A 23,094-nucleotide genomic window follows, 5' to 3' on the forward strand; every position below is an offset into this window, starting at 1 on the left:
TCTACAGTTTTCAGAGGATACCTGTAGTACTGAGTATTCAGTTTCCATTGAAACATTCAGAGCCTGTTCACATATTATATTAAGAAGACCACTAGTTTTGCCTTTCTACATGATATGGATTAATTGTATCATTCATTCCATTACACCTTAAGAGAAATGTAAACTAAAATTAGACCCATTTGTTTGTCTTCATGCTAGTTTTACAAAGCTGAATTTCCATTAAAGCTTTTGTAAAAACAGTGCTGATCTACATCAGCACATGAATAGACAATAATGATCTTTTGTTTTTATTTCTTATAAACTTTTTTAAGATGTATCTAATGTCGGCCAGAGATACAGCATCTCTTTTACATGGGCAGCTATGCCCTCTTAGAAAGCCACAGGGAATTTGATAATTCTTGCCTATTTGTGAAACTGTGAGAAAGAATCCTAGTCCTGATGAAGAGTGGTTTACTCAGACTGCTGAATTCCTTCATGTGTTTTCCTGAGTGAACAGGGCCCAGTCCCAAATGTTAGTAGTCTTTGGACATTCTTCCCAGTCTGCTAAACCATACAGAACAGATGCATAATTTAACAAGTATCTTTGAAAATAGTCATAACTATACATAAAACTTACCGCACTGTACAAAATGCAGCTTGTAAAGACAAAATATCTCCCATTTCAACTTACCCCATTATCACCTAGGATGTCTAACTGCTTTATAAGGTCTGGGATGCTGACATCCTGCAAAGAGAGAGTAAGGTAAAGGCATGGCATCCACCTTTTATCATGGCTGTAATATCCATCTATCCTATGAACAACATGGAAGTCAACCATTTTATTTTATCCTATGGAAATGCATCATACATTGATTTCAATTGCCTTTGAACCAGATTTTATCATTATGGAGAGAATTTTGAGTCTAATTGAACTGTGTCTGTCACCACACTATTACATTAGACCATTTTTAAATACCTAAAGTCTAGTGGAGTTATTTGTAATGGATTATATGGGCAGCACCCACCACTCCTCCCACTTCTCCTTAGGGAGAAGCACTCCTTTATACAACTGACCTACCTTAACCCCTTCCTTCATGCAGTAGATCTGTAGAGCACTCACACCATCTGAGAATGGGTGAATCTGGAGATTAAATGGTGGGGACCGTCTCTCTCTTTCCTGCAAATTAATTGAATAGATGCTAGAGAATCTATTAGAATGAAGGAGATGCACATAGAGAATGCCATAGCTGCTGTTTCTATCATGCTTGGCTTGCAAAGCCAAGCTCTTCATTCTATAAGCCAAGGAAAGAATCATGTAGACCTAGTCTGAAAAAGTGAGCCAAGTCGGACAGGATCCTAAATCTAACGTAACTACTTAACAGGAAATTATTTGATAAATTATGCCAATTTGCAAACTGGCTGTGGAAAGGCTGTCACCTAGCTAAGATTCAAGTGATTTGCTTTATTAAGTGTTGAACAACTGTACATGATTGTAAGTACTCCCTTTAGAAACAGGTGTTTGACTTCAGATATTGGGAGACTCAGATTACATATTTTCCTCATCCTGGTATGCTACACATTCTAACATCTGCGGAAAACCATATGTTCAAAAAAACTGATCGACATAGCTATTTATAGACCTTTATTGCTTAAAATTTACAAATATTTCTGCAGTTTTAAAGGACCAAAGACAAGAAAAAAAACTGAAGATGCTATTTCTCATTCCTTTCAGGTATTCAGGCAAGCATGGAAGTAAAGATTAGACTTTACTTTCACACATATTTTTGGTTTATGAATACGTAATTCATTTGATCAGTTCAGCTCCCTGCCATATGGAAACACAGCCGTCAGGTAAAACTGTAGGACAGTTCTGTGAATAAGGTGCAAGTCTGACACAGCATTAAGTTATGAGAACCAGGAAGGTCTCTGTGTGGCAAATGTATTTGCCCTTGGACAGCAACTGAAAAGAACAAATAAAAAATAAACCATCTTACACTGGGGAAGAGAGCAGGTGAAATTTTGGTTGGCTGGCACTCCAAAGAAGAGTCTGGAACTAGAGGCAGTCTGGGAAGAGGAAGCTTGAGGTCCTGCAGAGGCTTCTAAAGCTCCTGCACCAATGTCCAGTGTCACCTGAGAGACTGCACCCACTGCAGGTCATGTAAGAGCTGCTCAACAGGGAATGTGTCCAGTGCCCGCAAAAGGAACAGCACTCATACATGGGCAGACAGGCATCTCCAAGTATTAGAAAAATCATGCCCACAGGTGTGGCAGCTAAGAGGCACACTCATGTTAATCAGTTAAGCATACCTTTGCACACTGGGCACCTGGCTCAGGCTAAAGTGAACCAGCTGAGCATGGTGCTTACTATTTCCAGGATACTAGAGCTGACATACTTCAGCTCACAATTAAAAATGCTAGGCCTGATTTGTTACTCTGTTTTATTGCTACAACACTTGTGTAAATCCTTGATTAAAGCCGGTGTCCATGCAAGTGCAGTCATTTTATTTTCTACCAGCTCTACTGCAAGAAGCACATGCATCACCTCCAGCTCAAGGTTGCGGAACTCCAGCAGCTCGTTCTGGTCTCGCGCATCCTGCAGCTCCTGTTGCAGACGGTTGTTTTCTGCTTCCGTTTTCTCTATCTAACAGAAATATGTAAAATCATGACCTGTGTGACTGTTACAAGAACTATAAAGTATTTGGTGAGTAGTAGTTGAGGTAGCATAGCCTGTGCAAAATCTAAACACTTAAGATGTCTCACAGGATCCAGATAACCCTTCAGAGTGAACATGCAAACCTTTGGAACATACCTTGTCTAAAAGCTCTTGGTTCCTCTTAATAAAAAGCTGCTTGTCTTCCACCCAGTGTGAGTCCTGTTGAATGAAGTAGTAGTATTACAGAATAGTCAAATTCCATAAGCTGTGCACATTTATTGAACATTGGAGTCACAATGTTCAGGCTTTAACATCCTACAGGAACAAGCTGTCTTTTACAGAACAACAACATTTTAAGTTTACCAAGGTGTAGCAAGGCTTCTGAACTTGCCAGATCTGCATGTTTACTGACTGGCAACATTACATCTCATGGAAGTTTATACCAAGTTGTGCTTGGTATTTTGTAAGCAGAGCGGGTAAGATACAGAATAGGGGAAAAAACACACAAGAATTACTTACCTGCCCTTTCTGAGCCAAAGTTTTCTCCAGATCTTCTATTTTGGCTTTATACCTCTGGACTTCAGCTTGAAGTTGCTCCTGAGCCTGTTGAAGTCAAGCACCACATTAATGAGTAACAAAGCCAGCAATATGACTGGTATAAAAAGGAAACCAAGACCAGCAGAGCCTAGCTTCATGCTGTCAGTTCCACTGAGTGAGCAACCATTAGAAAGATTCTGACTTGGTGAAGTTTTGTGCCACCCCTTAGACTGACACACAGATGACACAAGAGAACAGAGCAGTGGATCAGCCCCAACTCCCCACCCAAGCCTGTTCCACCATGGATTGCATCGGAACAGCAAAACACAAGCTCAGGTATTTGGGGTGCTCTGCTCCAAGACCCTCATAAGGGGCAATCCCTAAATTACAAAAAAAGTGCTTAGCAGATCAGAGTGGCAACAGGTAGTGGGAAGAGGCAAATTTAACTGCCAGGGGGTTCTTCAAGAGCTGACTCAACTAAATACTAAAAATCTGGTATGATCTCACAGCTAACTGCTTTGAGCAAGAATTTGGGCTGGAGACTGCCTGAGGTTCCTTCCAGCCTGAATGATTCTATAATTTTATTAGAGGGACAACATTTTTAGCCTTGGAAGTTTTACTGTAGCCTGCATCATATTAAAATTTAAATGTAATTTGCACTTATCTGTTAGAAACATTCAGGTGTTCCTAAAGTTGGTGCAATGTGCGCCTTTGTGAAAACCCACAGGCCTTCATTTGCCTTTAAAACCCAAGTCCCATCACACCTAGACAAATGATGAGAAAACCCTTGTGATTCTGTGTCAGGCTGCAGAGTTGTCTGCTTTGGCATGCCTGCCTGACTGCAGTTTTCAGGTTCAGGTGGAGGACAGCTTCCTGTAAACTGAGTGATTGTGTCCATTCTTAATGGTCACTCTCTTTCAAAATGTACTCAGTAAATGAGTGAACAGACATTTCTCAGTGTTATGGATGCTGTATGTAGCACCATTCCATTGTATGTCCCTTTGAGGGTTTCTTGTCCTGACAGCAATGAAATACTGTAACTCTCAAACAAATACTGACCCTGGCTTCTCTTTCAGCATCTATGACCCCTCCTGTCTGTTCCTGCAGCAGTGCATACGCTCTCTGCAGGGCCTGGTACTCCTTCGTCAGCTGTCGAAACCGCAGCTCTGACTCTTCTGCTGCTAAACCCTGAAGAATAAGAAGTGACATGTCTAAGCCATGGAGAGCAAAGCACTGTCAAAGCAAAGAATGCAAAAGTGATTTGTTAAGCACAGTAGCTGCTTTACAGGTCTTGATTCAAATAGTGTTCTGGATCACAGTGAGCTTGCTGTGATCTGAAATTAAAAAATGGGGAGATTATACAGCATTTACATCACAGTATCAGCTGAGTTGGAAGGGACCTACGAGAATCATTGAGTTCAACTCCTGGCCCTGCAAAGCACCATCGCCAAGAGTCACTGAGAGAGTTGTCTAAACACTTCTTGAACTCTGTCAAGCTTGGTGCTGTTACCCCTTCCCTGGGGTCATTCCAATGCCCAGTCATGCTTTGGGTGAAGAACCTTTTTCTAATATCCAACCTAAACCTCCTCTGACACAACTTCACGCCATTCCCTCAGGCCCTGTCACCGGTCACCACAGAGAAGACATCAGTGTCTGTCCCTCCTCCTCCCCTCATGAGGAAGCTGGAGACTGCCATGAGGTCTCCCCATAGTCTCTTCTCCAGGCTGAATAGACCAGGTGACCTCAGCTGCTCCTCATACAGCTTCCCCCCAAAGCCCTTCACCATCCTTGTTGCTCTCCTTTGAACACTCTCTAGCAATTTAATATTTTTCTCATATTACGGCACCCAAAACTGCACACAACAGTCAAGGTGAGATCACCACAGAGCAGAGCAGAACAACAGGACAATCCCCTCCCTTGACTGACTGGCAATGCTGGGCCTGATGCCCCCAGGACTTGGGTGGGCCCCCTGGCTGCCAGGCCACTGCTGACTCATATTCAACTTTCTGTCAGCCCCTGGGTCTCTTTCAAGGCACTACTTTCCAGCATCTCATTCTCCAGTCCATCTGCAGATCCAGGGTTACCCCATCCCAGGTGCAGAATTTGGCACTTTCCCTTGCTGAACTTCATCTGGTTGGTGATGGCCCATCCCTCTTGATTCATCGAGGTCTCTCTGCAGGGCCTCCCGGCCTTCGATGGAGTCAACAGCTCCTCCCTATTTTGTATCATAGCAGAACTTGCTCAGTATCCCTTACAGTCCTGTGTCCAAGTGATTTATGATGAAATCGGAGGGCACAGGGCTTAAGATGGAGCCCTGCAAAACCCCACTAGTGACAGGTCACCAGTATGATGTCATCCCATTCACTATAACTCGTTGGTATGTCTTTAAGCTACAAGAAATGTGATATGTTTCCTTGAAAGAGGAGAGGAAAAAAGAACACCTCAAATTGCAGGGTAGTCATATCAAAGACTCTACAGACTATACTGTGGAAGAAACTCTCAGCATTTTAGTATAGGAGTAATCAAAATTAAAGTCAAACTTAAAAAGTATTTATCACTCAGTATGCACTATAAAATCCCAAGTGTTCTTGAGAGCCTGAGAGCTTGTTTTCAAAGTCATCTCTTGAAAACCTGTAACTTGTCTGTGGAAAGAGTCAGATCTTACCTCATCCAGATCATCATCTGGGGTTGCTGGTGTCCTGTCTGTTCTATATGAGGCCACAGAGGATGTTTCAGAGTCCATAGAATCATCATCATACCCAAAAACCGTATCCACCACATGTCTCTATAGAAGGAAAAGTGTGATTTCTGAACCTTCATGTAAACAGAGGGGGCAGTTGCTAGTTACTTAAAAGATGAGGTGTGAAAAGTGAACAGTGGGCTACCCCTGCAATTACCATCTTCACACAAACTCAAAGGAAACCCATTGAAGATCAGGTCTTGTGCTGGTGGAGAATAAGTTTGCAGACTAATTTTTCTAAGGGTCTGTCTCAGTTTATTTGGAAAATCTAATGTGAGCAGCAACATGCCAGAGGAAAAGTCTCTGCCCTTGCTGGAAGGCAGGAAAATTGTTTGCAAACCAAGAAGTTCTTCAGAAGACATCTATCAACATGCAAAGCGCAGTGTAGTGTGCAAAGGTTACACCATAAGGGCTAGAAACACGGGTAGAATAGGCAGCCCTCCTTCTTCTCTCACAGACACTGCTGATACTTTTAATGTCCAGGTGCTTCTCTTGCTGATATTGCTGTTGGATCATATGAGTGAAAGCTATGCTAATACAAAACTAACATGAAGGAACTTTTATTGCATCTTTCCAGGACTAAGGTAACTGGCACCCATTATAAACAATTGCTCATGCTCCACAGTTTGGCTGTATGTCTGACACCTCCCTATTGCCAATTTCGTAGCTGAATTAAATCAAATGAAAACTGTGAGACGTGTCCTGTGAAGACACAGATGCTTGACCCTGAAGGCTTGGTTTCAGGGTACCAATTTGAGCATTTAAATACTCGGCTCATGGATAATTCTGAAGACAAACTGATCAATGAGCAATTAAGATGCACTTCTTCTTAGCAACATCTTTCACTCTGCTGACAGGTTAAAACCTTCCAAACCTGGAGTTTGAATCACACAAAAAACATGTAGCGAAGACGTCAATTAGCTTTTGCATGTATTATAATTTTTGCTCATTGTGTTGTCAAGTGAAAACAGTTGCCATATTCTCCAATGTTATAATCTCTGGTTTAGAAATAAAATTTACTGATGAAAATATTGCTGTGTCTGCTGTACACCATTTCGCAACCCACACAGAAACAATGTGATGACACAGCTAGGATTTACTGGTCTGAAATTCCCAGTGTAGATAATGCTGTGTGACTTTCAAAGAACATGGGTGACATACTAAGGGATGTCCTTGGAGGACTGAATGCAACCAAGGAACCCCTATTTCCACTTTTTGGAGGTGGGACATGAATGCTGCAAAGTCATGCTTCACATCTAGCTGATAAAGGAGCTATGCGAACCACTCCTGACTACTCAGCTCTAAAATTGTTGTAAATTATACCAGCTTTGGACTTAACATAATTCAGAGTGATACAAAGGTTAGTCAAAGGCATGTAGAACTGAGCAGGAGAGAATGACACAGTATCTCAGGCAGAAATTTCCACCTGAAGAATAGAGATGCACAAGGATTTGGCTTTAGCCCATATGTGCTGTGAAAAATAGATTGCAAGAAAAAAAATGAGAAGGTCTCTGATAATGCTAGTACCTCTCAGTATAACAGACCCTGAGACCATACTTATAGATACCAAATGGAAGGACCATTATTACTACTGAGTGGGGGGGGCAGGTGTGGGAAGGACAACGGATGGGACAGGAGCCCCATTTTGCTGAAAATAAAATAGCTGCACACCCTTTTGCTGAAAATAAAATAGCTGCACACCCTTAACAGAATTTCAAAGTGGATTTTAAAAGCCCTCTCAAAGTAACTAAGGAATTTATAAACCTGATCACTAAAGCAGATGTTATAATCCACAAAGCTCTGTTTAATCAGATTGCTAAAGTGTGTTTTCCTACACAGCCTACTTGAATACTGTAAATAAGAAACGATTTTTCATCTTACCTTGATTGGTTTTGAGCTCCTTTTATGCTTTCTCCGACGAATGAGTTTCTCCCTGTCCTAGAAAGTAAGATTAAAAAGTTACTCTCTCTTCTCTTCTTTAAAGCTGACAGATGGCCAAATACATGGAGGAAATAAATAATAAAAGTTCCAGTGACTCTGTCCATATGTTCAAACAGGAATCTGATTCCAGGTAGAAGGGAGGATTCATATCCAAATCTGTATGTGTGTCACCTAAAATCCACCTGAAAAAAACCTTTGTGCATTTGCCTTGAGCAGCTGTCAAACAAAAGGAGCTCAGGGATTGCCCTCTAAAATCACTGGGACGCCTGGTGCATGGTTTTGGGCACTGTATAAGGGGCTGTCTGCCTTCCATGATGAGGAGATGCTGCCCCTGTCTCAAAGGCATTAAATGATGGGAGTGTCGATCTCACCATTCCTAGCAGTGATACCCCGGAAGAAACAACAGCCTGTTTTGGAATCCTTCTCCTCCTCAGTATCATAATGCAAAGTTCACTGACAAAGGAATTGTCAGCATTAAATGACAGAAGAATTGGAAACCTACTGTCTAGCTGTACAAGCTTTTCCAGCACATGATATAGCACTGTGGGCCAGCCTCCTGTTAAGGGAACTTTTTAAGCATGACTTAGTTATAATGGTAAAACACCTCAGCACAGTCCTGCCTCGTGAACATGTAGGTACCTAACCAAGCTCCACAGCTCTTAGTCTGCATTCCGTTCTGGAGCTCAATTCACAGTGTTATGGTTTGAGTTGTAGGGGCTGATGCTCCACTACAAATTCAGTAAACTGCACACATGCACACCTACACCTAAACATCTGAGGATGTTAAAAGCAGGTACGGTAAGGTATTAATGCTCAGATCTCTAGTTATAAGAAAAAATACTATCAGCAATAAACTGTACACAGCAATCATTCCTAATTTCCTTGTGCTATGGACATACCCTTGTTAACTCATCAATTATGTTCTGCTGTTCTATGACCTGAAGCTTTAAAAATTCAGTTTCTTGTTCCTCATTAGCCTGATCCAGGTCATTGAGAGATCTTAATTTCTTTAGAGGAGGATGTGATGTTATTTTTTCTCTCTGTGGTAAGAAGAAAAGATAAAAGAGATAAAATAAGATCCAGCAATTAAAAGACCACCTTTCAGTTAAAAACTAAACATCACCTTTTATTTAAGCTATACAGACCTTTAAATATGCTTCAGCTACACCAATTTTTTTAATTCATGTCCATCAGCACTTCTTAACAATAAAATAACACAGCACAGCTGAGTTCTTCAACCAGAACAATAAAGCTTTAGCTGTTTAGTTACCATGTGGCAATACAGCCTCTACATACCCTAGCTCTTCCTTGGCCACGTGTGGCAAATAGAGTTGAACCTGTCCCCTGTCCAGTGGGTAGGCAGATAGTATCTACTCTCACGACCTTACTGACATTCAATGTAGGACCGTACACAGTGAGGCAATGGACCTGCTTTACTCATGTTAAAGACATGCATTCATTCACACCAGGAAGAAAGGCAAAAACTGTGATAACAGATCTATTGTAATCACAGCTCAATATCCTGCCTGCTCCTGAGCATATGTGGGAAAGGAGATGACTAAAACCTGTGAGAATTGCTCTAGCCACCAACAGCTTTTGTGATTTGGGCATCCATAGTGTGAAGAGCAGATGTCAGGGAGCTAACTGAGCACATATACACTGTGTCCACAGATATGCACCAGTGGTACTGCCCACTGATGCCTAATGCATGCAGATTCCCGAGTCCTTTCTCTCTGCTGTGGGAGACTCCAAGCGACTGTGATCTGCACTGCCACAGCTGTGGAAGAATAATTCTGATCCATGACACCTGCAATAAGTTTATCTGTCTTCTAGGCACGGGTAAATTGCAGAGTCCTTAAGTGGATTAACTGTGTAACACTAGAGTCTGTTTTCCGTGGGACAGGAAAGTGAATCTGATCAGCTCCACCTAATCAGCAGGAAAGCTGCTCCCATTGCAGGGCACTTAGCCTGCTCAGGACAGTGGCTACTACAGGTCAGGGCAAGGTCCATGAACACCTTTAGCAAGGGAAGTCGTCTCAGTCTGCCAGCTTACATCTGGCAACCCAGAACATCCACCTCCTTTTTCGTTAATGCCAAAGCCACATCAGTGCATGTGTTGGAATATAGGGCCTGGAAGCAGACTGATAATCAAGGCAATCCCATCTGAAGGATATACAAACACAACTGTTTTGACCCCACTTCATATGGCCCTGACATAGGAAATGTATAGCCCTAACTAGATTTAAACACCACCATTCTTCCTTTCCCATATCCACCTACCATGCATATGTTTCATGGAAAGATTCTATGTGCTTAGTGCCATACCTTAAGTTTACTTTGTCATCATCAGCTCTAAAAGGAACGTGTACGTGACGCAAGAACGTCATTCTGGCTGAAAACATCACTCTTAACAGCTTCCTTTTTGAGGTCCAGATAAAAAATAGCACAGTAGGACATGCCTCAATGATATAACATTTTCCTCTTTTGTTTTTTTTAAATGATTGACATTCAATATTCTAACTTAAAAAATATAATTAACTGTGATTATACATTCATGTAAATATATTGCCCATGTATGCATAATACACAATGTTATGGTATGCAAATCTGTAATAATACAGACCAAAACATGGCTCTGTCTTAACAACAGTATTACACATTATATATAATGCATATTCTCTATTCATATACATAATGCATTATGCAGATGTGGCCACCAACACACAGATCCTCCAGTAATACTCATTTTGCTCTTCAGTACCAACCATTTCTATATTTTCTTTAGTGACTGCTTTGAGTTTATCTTCCATGCGCTGCAAAGACTGCATAAGTTCATCATTTCTCTTCGTGAGGCACTTGTTCTTTTCCAGAAGAGGTTTACATTGTTTCTCAGCTTCTCGGACACGCTTCAACTGGATTGATAATAGCAATTAATAATTGTCATGAGAGACACATAAATATACGTTTAATTTGTAATCTTGACATCTATTTTGCAATTATGACATAAAGAACATTGAAGCTGGCTAAACTGATATGAAAGGAGTGCATTAAGACTTCTAGGTCAGGAATAAAAAAACCCATAGGAGTTCAATTTATCACCCTCATCCTTAAGCAGAGAAGTAGGAATATACACAGGTTAAATAGCCAGGGTCCTGATTCAACACACAGATATCACCACAGAGTAGACAATCAGATAAAGGGATCAATTCAAAGTTGCCAATTCTTCCTAGACTCAGTACTTCAGTATTTTCAACCTGGTCAAATACTGGACTACAGACCTAACAGACATTATTTCATTTACAAGGTAAGTCTCATCATGTACAAGGTAAGTTACCAAGCACATGCTGTGCGCTCAGAGGGAACAGAAGCATTCACAGAGAGTCCTACAAGCCTTGCTGCCTCAACCTCTGCTGTGATTTTGTACTCGCGTAATTTCAATTACGTTTTATTATTACATTACTGTTTTATTCTAGGATAAAAAGTCCTCCTCAGCCTCCTGAGTGACGGGCCTGATGGATGGACAAGGCATGTTCATCCCCAGCTTTATCCTTGGATCCTCCCCCCCTCTTTCCCTTCCCCATGGCTCTCAACCTCCTCTGTCTGCCAGCGCAAAAGCTCACATACCAGCTCATTTCGTTCATCAACAAGCAACGTGTTCCGGTCTTCCAGCTTCCGTATGGTGGCATTCAGCTCTGCTATCCTCTTCTGGTTTCTGCGCAAGTCCTGTGCATGGGCAACAATGTCACACAGCTACTGACTCTCTTCAAAACACATGCTTGGGAAAAGAACCCTTAAAAAAACCAGTCAACCTAAGCTGTCATCATCAACAAATTATCTTTAGGGACTTTCAGAGTCCTGAATATGTTGGCAAATATATATATATATATATATGTTAAGGAGAAAGCATCTGGTTTGGGGATACTTTAATTGAAAATTTTAAGCCATTAAAAAAATTAAGAGAAAACAACCAAACAGATGATAAATTTGTATGACAGAGATAAAAAAGCTAAAAGATTCTAAATTTCCTTCCCTTTTCCTATAGATTGCTTCTATTAGCTGAGCCACTACCTCAGGTGAAAAAGCTAGGACAACCCTTTCTGTATCAATTACATTCACTTTCTTAGTTCTCATTTGTATATATGAAAATATGCTTTTAAATATGCATTGGTTGTGTAAACATCTTCTGTTTAGTCACACAATGAGTGACTTGTGTGCTTTGTGAATGACACCCAAGGGCTGTCTGTGGGAAACAGACAAAGAGGAGGATCTCCTAAGGGTCTCACAGATTCTCCACGCCCAGTGTTTTCCTTGCCCCTCCCTGCTCATCCTGGTAATTCTATCTGGTTTTGAGGATGCATGTTCTAGGTAGTTAGGTTCATCGATGATTCTTTCAAAAGGGCACTGATTATTTAGGATGTGTTATATTTGTGACTAGAACAACTGATGAAAACAAAGTTTTGTCCAACTAGCATGCCCTCTGAAGACTCTATGGACATTAACTTGTCCGTAATGAATGACTGGGAATGTTTTCCTAGGGCCTGAGAAGGTATGTCAGAAAGAAACACACATCCACGCTACTGTTTTGCAGAGACCAGTAAAACCTGCATACAGGGCTGCTGCAGTGCTCCGAACCATCTCCAGCCCTTCCTGGGATCTCTCTCTTGGGACTGCTCATGTTACACTCTGCCTCCTTCACCAAAAAGAGCTGTTCATCCAGAGCTTCCTTTTGCAGCTGCAGCTTCTGCACATAGCCTGTCTGTGTCTCCAGTTCTTTCTCCAATGAAAATATGATCCTGTCTTTAGCCTTGATCTCATCCATCTGAATGAAAGAAACACCAGAACAGTATTACCATGTGAAGGCAACAACATTTCTCCAATTTGTATTGTGTGATTTACTTAAGAGCAGTGATCACCCTTCAAATCTGCTCTACCATACTGCACCAGGCCTGTAAAACAACACAGTCTGAGCCATACCTATAATTTGGCACAGGAGCACATTCATTGAGCCTTTTGGCAACACAAGAATATACCTCTAGGATGCAGACTGTGAATCTGGGGAGGGGGGGAAGGTGGTGGTATCATTCTTCAGAGTTTAAATTCCCATTTATTTTACTTAAATTCTAAATTCTTGAATTCCAACTTTCAAGCTCAACTTTCTACCATTACAAGTAGGACCAGCTCTCCGCATGACAGTGTGTCCTGGTTCTGGCCAGGACAAGGTTAATTTTTGCAATAGCCAGAGGTTATTCTATACCATCTCATGTCATTTTCTGGGGATGGGGGAAGGACTCCCTTCTGGGTGAGGGTAGCATGGCTGTGGTCAGGTCAGAGGCTCCACGGTGACCATTTTGCACCTAAGTCACTCTCCTCTCTCGTGTACATATTTCATTGCTGTTTCCAGTCAAGTGCTCTTACTTCAATTTGTGATCTCATCTTTACCTTTTGTGCCTCCGATTCCCCTCTCTAGCCCACTGCAGGAAATAGGGAGTGAGCAAGTGTCAGTATGGTTTGGAAAGTCAAAGTGGGAGCACAAATTGGGAAGTTTCTAAACCACGACACAGGGAAACAAGTCACCTTTGCTGGTGTGAGCTTCCTTTTGTTAATTTTCCACAGAAATTACTGAAGGCTGCACCAAGGCCAACCCAAAAGATTTCTCCTCTCCTGCCATGTTTTATTGTGTTTAGGACACTATAACACAGGCTGGAAAAACCAAAAAGCTGCAAGTGCAGATGCAAATGCTCTTTATCTAACCCTTTGCACCTTGCATGTATTAACAAATCAGAGAGCCAGATCCTCATGGATTAGACCACACTCCTAATCTGAGCTGTTAACTGCCATAACAGTGTTATTGCTGACTCACTGTGATCTATTTATTCCTGACAAATGACAGTGCAAAATCTGTAAAACTTTTTCAAAGTGAGTTGCATTGCAAGAGATCTGTTACGCAGAAAGAGCTAAGAGACAAAAAATGCAAACTCAGTGCGGCCTAAGAGAACACATGAACTGTTTTGATTACTAACCAGGCGTCGAATATCCCTTTCACTCTCCCATTTGATCTTGGAAATGGCCTCTTGGTGGGACTGATGCTCACTCCGAAGATCGCCTGCCTTGATCTTGTCAGCCTGGATCATATTGTTAAGGGCCTCATCCACCTGCTTTTTGGCAGACTTCAGTTCAGTAATTTCCTGCAGAAGCTTAAGGCGCTCAGAGTCAAACTGTTTCCTGGCCTCCTCACGAGCCTCAATGGTCAGCGCAGTCCGTACTTTATCACTGCTCCCATCCCGCAGTGCGCACAGCGCCGACTTCAGGCGCTGGATTTCACTGTCTCGGACTTTCACCATTCTCGTCATCTCCTGCTCATGCTGTTTGATGAGGTTCTCCCTCACCGCCTGCAGCTCCTTCATTTTCTCTTCATGGAGTTTGGCTTTTAGCTCTGTGATCTGCACGGTCTGCTTGCGTTGCTCCACTTCACGGATGCGCTTCGTTTCTTGAGTCTTTTCTCTTTCGAGCTTAGCAACCTACATTAAGATAAAATGAAAGTCATCTGCTGCCAATGTAACATTATCAAAACAAGCCCCCCCAGACACATCCATGTCAAATTGAGGAAAAACCCCACTGAGACCCTAGACAATCCTCCATACTCCTAAAACAAAATAGAGGCCAGCTCCTGAGGTATTCACATAGATTATATTGTCTTTACTCAAACAAAAACCTCACTCTTCTCCAGGTGTCCTGCCTCACACAATGATGCTACATGTAGTTTTAATATTTCCTTCAGAAATAAGACTCCATATATATGTGTGCATTTGTGTAAAAGCTTTTTAACCCAGAAGTCAAATTCACCAGATAATTGGAGGGCTCAGAAAAAGCAAAATTCCTACAACTTTCACATACTGCTCCATTTGAGGGCCAGAGGTTTCTCCAACTCATAGCTCAGTAAAATGGAGTCTTTTCCAGAGAAGTCATAGGACATCCATAGTAAATGTTCTAAGTTGGTAAAGAATCAGACCACTTTTTTTAGGAAAGAGTTGTGTGGCCTCTGCTGAAGTCTGTGCTACTATTTTTTCCACGTGTTTGCCTTCTTCAGCAAACACTTTTATTTAAAACTGAACTGTCACTCACCTTAGATTTCTCCTGATGCAGTTCAATTTGAATGTCTGTTAGCTTGGTCCTGAGGTCCTCATTGGCAGCCTGTAGGGCAACAATCAGTGCCTCAGGCTTTTCGCCCTTGCTCCGTCCTTTTTTTGACATGGTTTTTTATCAGAGAGTCCACACGTTTATTTCAAATATGGATTGCCATCTTCTTCTGTTCCTTTCAGTGTCAGTTAGGTCAGCAACTACTGCGTGACATTCCTTAAGGTCCTTGACTCAGCTGCTTTGGAAGCCCTGTTAAGAAATAAGACGTACTATTATCTGTCAGCGGATGCTGCATCGGGACAGCTCACATGCTTACAGAACACAACAGAGAGCTCCCATATCCAAAACACTGCAATCTTTGCCTGAAAACCTACAAGGCAGATCCCAGCACAGTCATGCTTCTGAACACCAGCCTGCCACACTTTTGGGAATTCCATGCTTGCCCTTTTCTGTTCTCAGAAAGGGGCGCCATGCATTGAAGAGAGGTGTTCACTTACCATAAAGATTGTGCTACTGAGAGCACGAGACTGGAAGGGACAGGTTATTTACTCCAATCCTTGCAGTCTGAGGTAACCACAAACCAGATGCTTTAATCTCAAGAATCTACCAACAATATCATTCTCTTCCCCTTGCCAACCCCTGATCCTGTTCAAGATCCTGTGCCAAACTCAAAGACTCTCCACAACACTGCTACTATCTGTCACAAGAGGAATAGGCAAGTGAAGTCCTCAATCAGCATTCCAGGTCTCTGTGGAAGCAGAAATCTAATAACATGCAAGGGCCTGTTTACACTAGAAATTGTCCCCATGGAGTGAGAAATGAATGCCTACGCCTTTTGGAAGATTAAGATCCTAATTTACAAATGAAGCAAGAAATTACAATATCACACTGTAGGCTAGCAATTGAGGTTTTAACATCTGGTTATGAACAGTAAAAAATAAAATTCTGGACAAACATCATCATTATCCCTGTATTCATTTTAATTTTATAGCATTATTATTCCCATTTGTGGCCCCTAGCTGAAATAACGTTTGGAGATGTGGTATATCAGTTTGGAGATGGGCAAAGCGCTGAAACATTAAGACTGCAAAGAATGGGACAGAGCACAGTGTAGTAGTGGTAGTGATGAAATTTCCCAGCAATAATAATTATTGCTCCAGTGCTAGATTCCAGGCAAGCTTTCCTCCCTTATTGTCAGGTTGCACATTAATTTTTTATATTTTATTTGCTTTGGGTACAAAACATAAATAGAATTATCATTTCCCATGTTAAAACAGAAGAGACCCCCAAATATGAAAGAATGTTTAACTCAACAAAAACTTCCACACATCAGTTATAATTTTCTGCTTTCTGAGGGCAAGAGCAGATAGAAACCCTAACTCATATATGTGCTCCTCCCAACATCTTGCTCTCAGATATTTGGTTCTGCTCAAAGAGTGGCTCCACTGCGAAGAGAATTTACCTATGTGAACAAGCAAAACCTCCGATCTAAACTTGTTTTTCTCTGAGCCCAGAGCCAGCATTTCAGCTCTTGCCAAGACAACAATTAACATGCTAATTTGGAAACCCACTGATCCAACTCTCCATCAGAAAAAGGGAGCTGTGATTCAGGTTAGGTAACTCTAACATGAGGGGATGCTCCAAATCACAACCGCTGATCAAAGCACCGTGGCTCTAGATCCCAATCCTCACTCTAGAACCAGAACTTCAGAATGTGGCAAGCATGATGAGAGTATTATGAGAAGCTTTTTGATCCTTGGCAAATTCTCATGACCTTTCTGAGCTTCACCATCTCTGCCAACAATCTGCAACAATTCTGAGAGAGGCATTTTCTATTCCCGCAGAATGGTGAAAATCCCTTGGAACTAGAGGAGGAGTTAAAATGCTTACCTGTTGGAAATTCCAGTAGCCAGACTGGATTCACGCTTGTTGATTGATCTGGCCATAGGCAATACTCTAAGGAAATAGTATTTCAACATACGCTAAATCCCATTACTGCAACAGTGGGAATACCCAACTCCCTGTGCCTCCAAAATCTGTCTCATTTGCCTAGTGGGATTTGAATGAATCCCACTAGGCAAATCCAAAGTCTTTGCTTTGGATTTTATTTACCAGGTTTCATCTATGTTTTGCATTTTTTCAGAATAAAATTCAACCCCTAATTATTGCATACTATTCTGTGTGTGTTACGACACATAACAAAATACATAATAAATGAAAACTGTGATTAAAAGCACGAGTTACATTATTTTAGTATTTTATCATAATTCAACATGTCAACATCAACCCAAAAACTCAGCTCAGACTTGACAAACAGCTCTTCAGGACAAATCCTAACCACCCTCTGATTTTGACTGCACAAAAATCACTGTATTTTAGTTAGATTTCTAATCAACACCATAATAATTTTCAGGAATATTAAAATACCTTCTGAACTGAGCTCACAATATCCCTTGGATATGAGGCTCTACACAAGGAATACGCGATGAATCTGGTGCTGCTAGGCTGCTCATGCTAAAATTACCATTGGCCCTTGCTCTAAAACATGAACCAAAAAAGCCCTATCCAAGCTGATGACTCCATGGAAACAGTAAAAAGGGTACAGAAGCATTATTGTTACCCGCAGCAAAGCTAAGCAGATTTGTTAAAACAATATTCTAGTATTTTGTGGCTAAAATACCATCTGTCTCTTCCTCACACAGTTATTTTCCTAGAAGTTGGCATAACACAATGCACACAGAGAACACTAACAGTGATGAAGAAAATCCTGCCCTATCCTAAAAGCAAGTGGACATTTCTCAGAATCAGTACTTTTCGGCATAAGATGCAAATGCATACTGACTGGAGGCTCTACTTAAGAATGGCAGGATTGTCAGAACAAGGACAAGCTCTAACAACCTGCTCCGTTCACTACAAGATCGGGGCCTAACAAAACATTTTGGTGGTTTTGTACTTCGCGCATTATTTTATGCAAGTGGATCACATTCAACCAACAGACAACATGTACCACCTAGAAGAGAAACACTGCAATTCATGGAGTTCATTGTATCAGCCTCTCCTTGATTCGATTTTAACAACCCAACAAAACCCTGTTTTATTTAATTGAAATGCATATAAACAAGAAAACAACAGAGAGAAAGCCCATGCCCCATATCCTTCTCCTGAAATCCCTTCCTTTTCCTTCTAAGGCTATATGAATGATCACGTCTTGGCTTACAGACACCAGAGGAAGGTATCTTACATTCACTACTAAAAATTGTCAGATATTTAAGTAATTTCTCTACTTAAAGGAATAAGGTTATTTTTGGAAGTTTTTGCCATTTTTACCTCAGGTCTTGATACAGCCGATAAACACAGACATTGGTTTCGCATCAGATTTTTAAAAAAATCTGTACTCTGGCCTCCCGTATTCACTTTTAACAATACAATTATCTCTACAATGAACTGTCTTCTTTGTTTGAATACCTTACTTCCAACTAGATTACTACCTTCTTGCAGTTTCTTATCAACTTGCAGTTCAATATAGCTTAAAAAATGTATTTTCTTCTCCCACTCTATTGCTCTCAATGCCTTAAAGAACCTCATGTACACATTGCTCTAATTTCATGTGTCCTGTATCCCTCTTGCCTTTTTCTTCCATTTTCTGTGAAAAGAGTATGGATGTTCCCATTACCAGGGAAGTTCAGCAAGATCAAAACTAGCAGTTTATCTCTTCACATTAACTTTCTAGCAGAAATCTAAACACGTCTTCTAATTAGTCATTTCTATACATCTTTTAGACTCAAAATACCTCTAAAAATAAAAACATTACAAGCAATAGTTTTTTCTCATTTGCAAATTGTTGTGAATCTTACCCTTCTATCATATGAGGAAAGATATGTTCCTTTGTCATCCCTACAGGCTGTGAACTCTTTAAGAATGGTCTGAAAGAACAGAAATCTTTTCCACCAGTGTCACAGCTCAGCTGACAAAAAAGTACCCGTCATGCTTTGCCTGTTTCCCAACAAAACAATCCAAATTAAAACATACCATATAGTATCATACATGCTGACTTAGGTAGCTCTGCTCATAATGGGACGAACAGAACTTGAAAAATAAACAACTAGAATAAAATGAAACTCATGTTAAATGTAGAATTTGTCCTTACACTTTACTATTTAAAAAGTACCCCTGAAAATTTACAGGATGATTTTACAGCTGCTTTATAAATGAAAGCACCAGCTTCCATTTGTATTATGATGACCAGGGCAGCAGCACTCTCCTCCCATATAAGTAGGTGATGAACTGATTTCTCAGCTGGAAAAGGCGTAAGCATGAAACACCACCCACTAGATCCAGCTGAGATGCTGGTCACTAGATCCAGCTGAGATGCATGATGTGACAAAGCACAAAAAAAATTAAGACATTCCAATTATAAGGCATTCAGGAGAACGTGCAGTTTCTTATTAAGGCTGAAACCAGAAAAATATTCTATAGCAATTTCAGAGAGATCTGAATGAGCATTAAGCTATTGTATATAATTTCAAATAAATTTCCAAGGACAATGCTTAAATCCTCATTGAGTTCACCTAACATAGGCTACCATGCTGGTCACAGACACCCACCGCATATTCCAAGGCAACAGCAACATGTAGGTCACGCTGCAGCCCACAAAAATCCGTGACATAACGCAGAAGGGATCTGCAAGCAGCCTGGCTGGACATAGCTGGGGAAGGGATGAACCACAGCAAAGGCACAGATGTTTGTCAGCTCTCCAGTGTGCCTCTGAAACAGGTACTGGACAAACACAAAACTTAAGAGATTTATTCCTGAAAGCGCTTCCTAATTAATTACGGAGTCTTTCCTTAAGTTATAAGCTACCAAACAGTAACCAGCACAATTATTCTTTCAGATGTAAATAATCCAATCTTTTTCCAGTGCAACAGTCCCCACATACTCTTTGTTTGCCTAAGACTTATTGTAACTGAGCACAATTTCCTGTCAGAGAGGGCACATGAAAAGGGGATATTATTAAGGGCTACATTAAATTAGGCAGATTCTCAAAAAAATGCCTGCATCTCATTTTGTTCCTCACCAATGCACAGAGATGGAATAGAGCATCTTACAGAACCCTAAATATTAAGTACAAATAAATACAGGGAAAAAAAAAACCAAGGACTTACCTACAAATTACAGAACATAAAACAAAAATCACATTCATGTTCATGAAAATCTAAGTGCATGTTATGTATTAACATCATTATAAGTCTTTTCATAATTTTTGTACACCATGTCTACCCCCAAATACATGCCAAACAGTACAGTATTGATTCTCATTCATTTCTATCACGTGTAACATTTAGAGTTCTTAGTATTTTGCTTACATTATAGAAATGAAAAATTAAAAGTATTTCTGCACCCACAAAAAAAATCAGCTTAGTGAATATTAGCAAACCAGCGCACATACAGGGGAAAAAAAATCCAGAAGCCCTGACTCTACCATTTCTCACAACTTTATATGCTCACTCATTACTGTTACCCTAAACCACCTGGTACCTCAATGCGATTTTCAACAACTGTTTTTTCTTTTTTTCAGTTTTAATTTCCATGTTATTTAGGCTCTTTGTTTACAATCCATGCAACGTAAGGCTTAACAGGTCCTTCCCTTAAGCACTTTAAGGAGTATTGTAATATGCAATTTCAAAAAATAAACTTATAGCTTGAGAAATGGAGTATGGGATGAAGATATTACCTTCTGGATAGAGATGGAAGAAATGCACAAAATAAAAATGTGAGCCAACATGCATTTTAGCATCAGCTGCCCTCAATTAATTCAAATAATTCATTATTTTTTATAAAATAATCTGAGATGCTTATATACTTTGTATTATCATTTTTAACTAAAAGATCTGCCATACTAGACTAGCTCTTCTAGCCTAACCATTTTCTCAAGCACTGAGTCAAGTCAATTTTCTCAAGCAATCAGTCTGCTTTATTATTTATTAGAGTACATTTAATCCAAAGTTAGAAAAAGAACTGTAGTCTATCTAATCTTCATTTACATTCCTTATTTGTTGGTATTTGTTAAATTTAACTAAGAAGGTTTCACTGCATAGCTGTGTACTAAAGTGTGTGCTGCACTTGTGTGCCTCTGGTGAAATGCCACTGTGTGGATGGTGACATACATCAGTTCACTTTGCCTCTCTTGTGACCATGGCTGACGCACACTGTTCAACACAGGAAAATGTGATGTCCAAGTACGATCTTCCAGAGAAAGCAGGGATCCTAAAGTTTACAGGATGAGTGATGGTTTCTCAGCAACACACAGTGATCCAAATGCATGGCAAGCAAACCATACAGCATCACCACTTCTAGCGAGAAGAACTGAAAGCCCATGTTCCTGAAAATACTCCATGTTTTATTTTTCGTTTCCAGTTCATTGGATGTTTCAGAGACCAAACTGCAGACTATGATCCACACTGCTGTGTCATTTCCAAAGAAGCTGTGTTTACACTCATTTGACCTGACAGTGTTCAGTGTGGCCACACCACAGAGCTTTCTCATGGTTCTTCTAGCATGCTGTTAAATTTTCTATTTAGAGCCCTACCTCCTGAAGCAAAGATTTCTAGTCCTCATATTTTAAAGGAGAAATTCAAACAGACTTTAAAGATACAGAAACTAGAAGTACTACCAAAATTACGTTTTTCTACCCTCATAGATTCTGGATTTTGAGAGCTGATGACAGAGAACTGTACAGATGCTTTGCACAGATCTATAAAGAGAAGGAAGCAGGAATCCATCTCTGAAGATGGGAAGATAAATTTGCTATAATCTGACAAAGACCCGACCTTGAAGGAATATAGATTCATAGAGGAGCTTTGAAGATGTTACCTGCTTGGAAGCTATTGATTTCAAAACACATAATGCAAACATGTAATTATAAATTCAAGCAAATAATATTAATATATAATAATATATATTAATATAGATTATTAAGAAATAATATTTAAAATTTGGTTTTTAAACCAAGAACATTTGGTTTGCAGTCTTGTAGTACAAATATTGCACTGCCATGCACAAAGACTAAAGAGAAATCTGATGGATGTAGAAGATACAACATCACTGGAAAGTAATTCAAAATTCAGGCATCTGGCAAGGGTTATTTTGCTGCCTCACAACTTCACAAAGCCAATAGAAAGCAAAATATTTACCACTATTAAAAATTACCATGACTGAGTAGTGAAAGCATCTTCAGGCTCTCACAGTTTGGTTAAAAAGAAGAGAGGAAAACCCCAGAGGTTATAATTAACAAACTACTTGGATTTCAACTGCTCAAGCTACATCTGAGTTATACCAGCCTTACAGCAGTGGAATCCATCCCCACACCTTTGTTATAGTTGGAGGACTATTTTTGTAACTTTCTAAACCACAGTACCAACTATTACATTAATTATTAGAGATCAACATTGAAAATTATTCTGGGCATCATTCTACAGTTACATTTCACAGCATTTTCCTGACTTGAATACTCTGAGGTCACTTATGCTTTGTAATGACAGAGAACTTATGCAGCATCTTTACAGCTACATTGAAGTCTTGAAAGTAAAAAGTCTACCAGAACCCAGCATATATTTACCAATTAAAATAGCCAATCACCTCCATAAAATACAACCATACACAACCATACATAACCATACATACAGAAGACCCACCTTATGTTCAATTCTTAATGTGCAGGATACCAAAGCTCTTACACAGAAGATTATTTAGCTGGGAATGGCCTCTGAAAGCAGAAGGATTATCAAAAGCCACTGAAAAGTACAGTGGCAAGGTTCTCAGAAAGGAGGCAGAGTCAATGCATTAGCAGTATCACAGAGCTTGAACTTAGGCTTGGAGAGGACACTGGAAATACCTGGCTCAAAACCATCTCCAAGGTGAGAGCTATATTTCTCTATCTTAGGCACTACCAAAAGAGTCAGTCAGAGAGCAGGAAGTCAGAGAGGTTGCAGTATGACACTGACAGTCTACTCCTTTCTGCTAGGAGTTCTGCTGACAAAGCAGGGAATCTCAGCAGACCACCAAACTGCCACAGTTCTGGGAAACAGACAAAGTCAAAGGAGCAATCCAC

The 23,094-nt window shown here is 40.4% G+C and overlaps 1 protein-coding gene across 2 annotated transcripts in view; it reads right to left on the bottom strand.

Annotated features, from left to right (window-relative positions):
- Positions 1-23,094, bottom strand: part of JAKMIP2 (janus kinase and microtubule interacting protein 2) — a 38,836-nt gene that overhangs the window by 13,620 nt on the left and 2,122 nt on the right. For both annotated transcript variants that reach the window (XM_059483615.1, XM_059483617.1), the window contains exons 2-15: positions 14,973-15,236; positions 13,871-14,368; positions 12,460-12,669; positions 11,475-11,573; positions 10,616-10,762; positions 8,750-8,890; positions 7,791-7,847; positions 5,835-5,954; positions 4,229-4,357; positions 3,152-3,235; positions 2,789-2,851; positions 2,522-2,620; positions 1,058-1,156; positions 671-724 (exon numbers count right to left, since the gene is read on the bottom strand). In XM_059483615.1, coding sequence (XP_059339598.1) covers positions 671-724; positions 1,058-1,156; positions 2,522-2,620; positions 2,789-2,851; positions 3,152-3,235; positions 4,229-4,357; positions 5,835-5,954; positions 7,791-7,847; positions 8,750-8,890; positions 10,616-10,762; positions 11,475-11,573; positions 12,460-12,669; positions 13,871-14,368; positions 14,973-15,101 — 1,929 coding nt within the window. In that variant the 5' untranslated portion in view covers positions 15,102-15,236. The remainder of the gene's footprint in view (positions 1-670; positions 725-1,057; positions 1,157-2,521; positions 2,621-2,788; positions 2,852-3,151; positions 3,236-4,228; positions 4,358-5,834; positions 5,955-7,790; positions 7,848-8,749; positions 8,891-10,615; positions 10,763-11,474; positions 11,574-12,459; positions 12,670-13,870; positions 14,369-14,972; positions 15,237-23,094) is intronic.

Source organism: Ammospiza nelsoni, chromosome 16 (assembly GCF_027579445.1).
Source record: "Ammospiza nelsoni isolate bAmmNel1 chromosome 16, bAmmNel1.pri, whole genome shotgun sequence".
In the NCBI taxonomy this organism is placed as follows: domain Eukaryota; kingdom Metazoa; phylum Chordata; class Aves; order Passeriformes; family Passerellidae; genus Ammospiza; species Ammospiza nelsoni.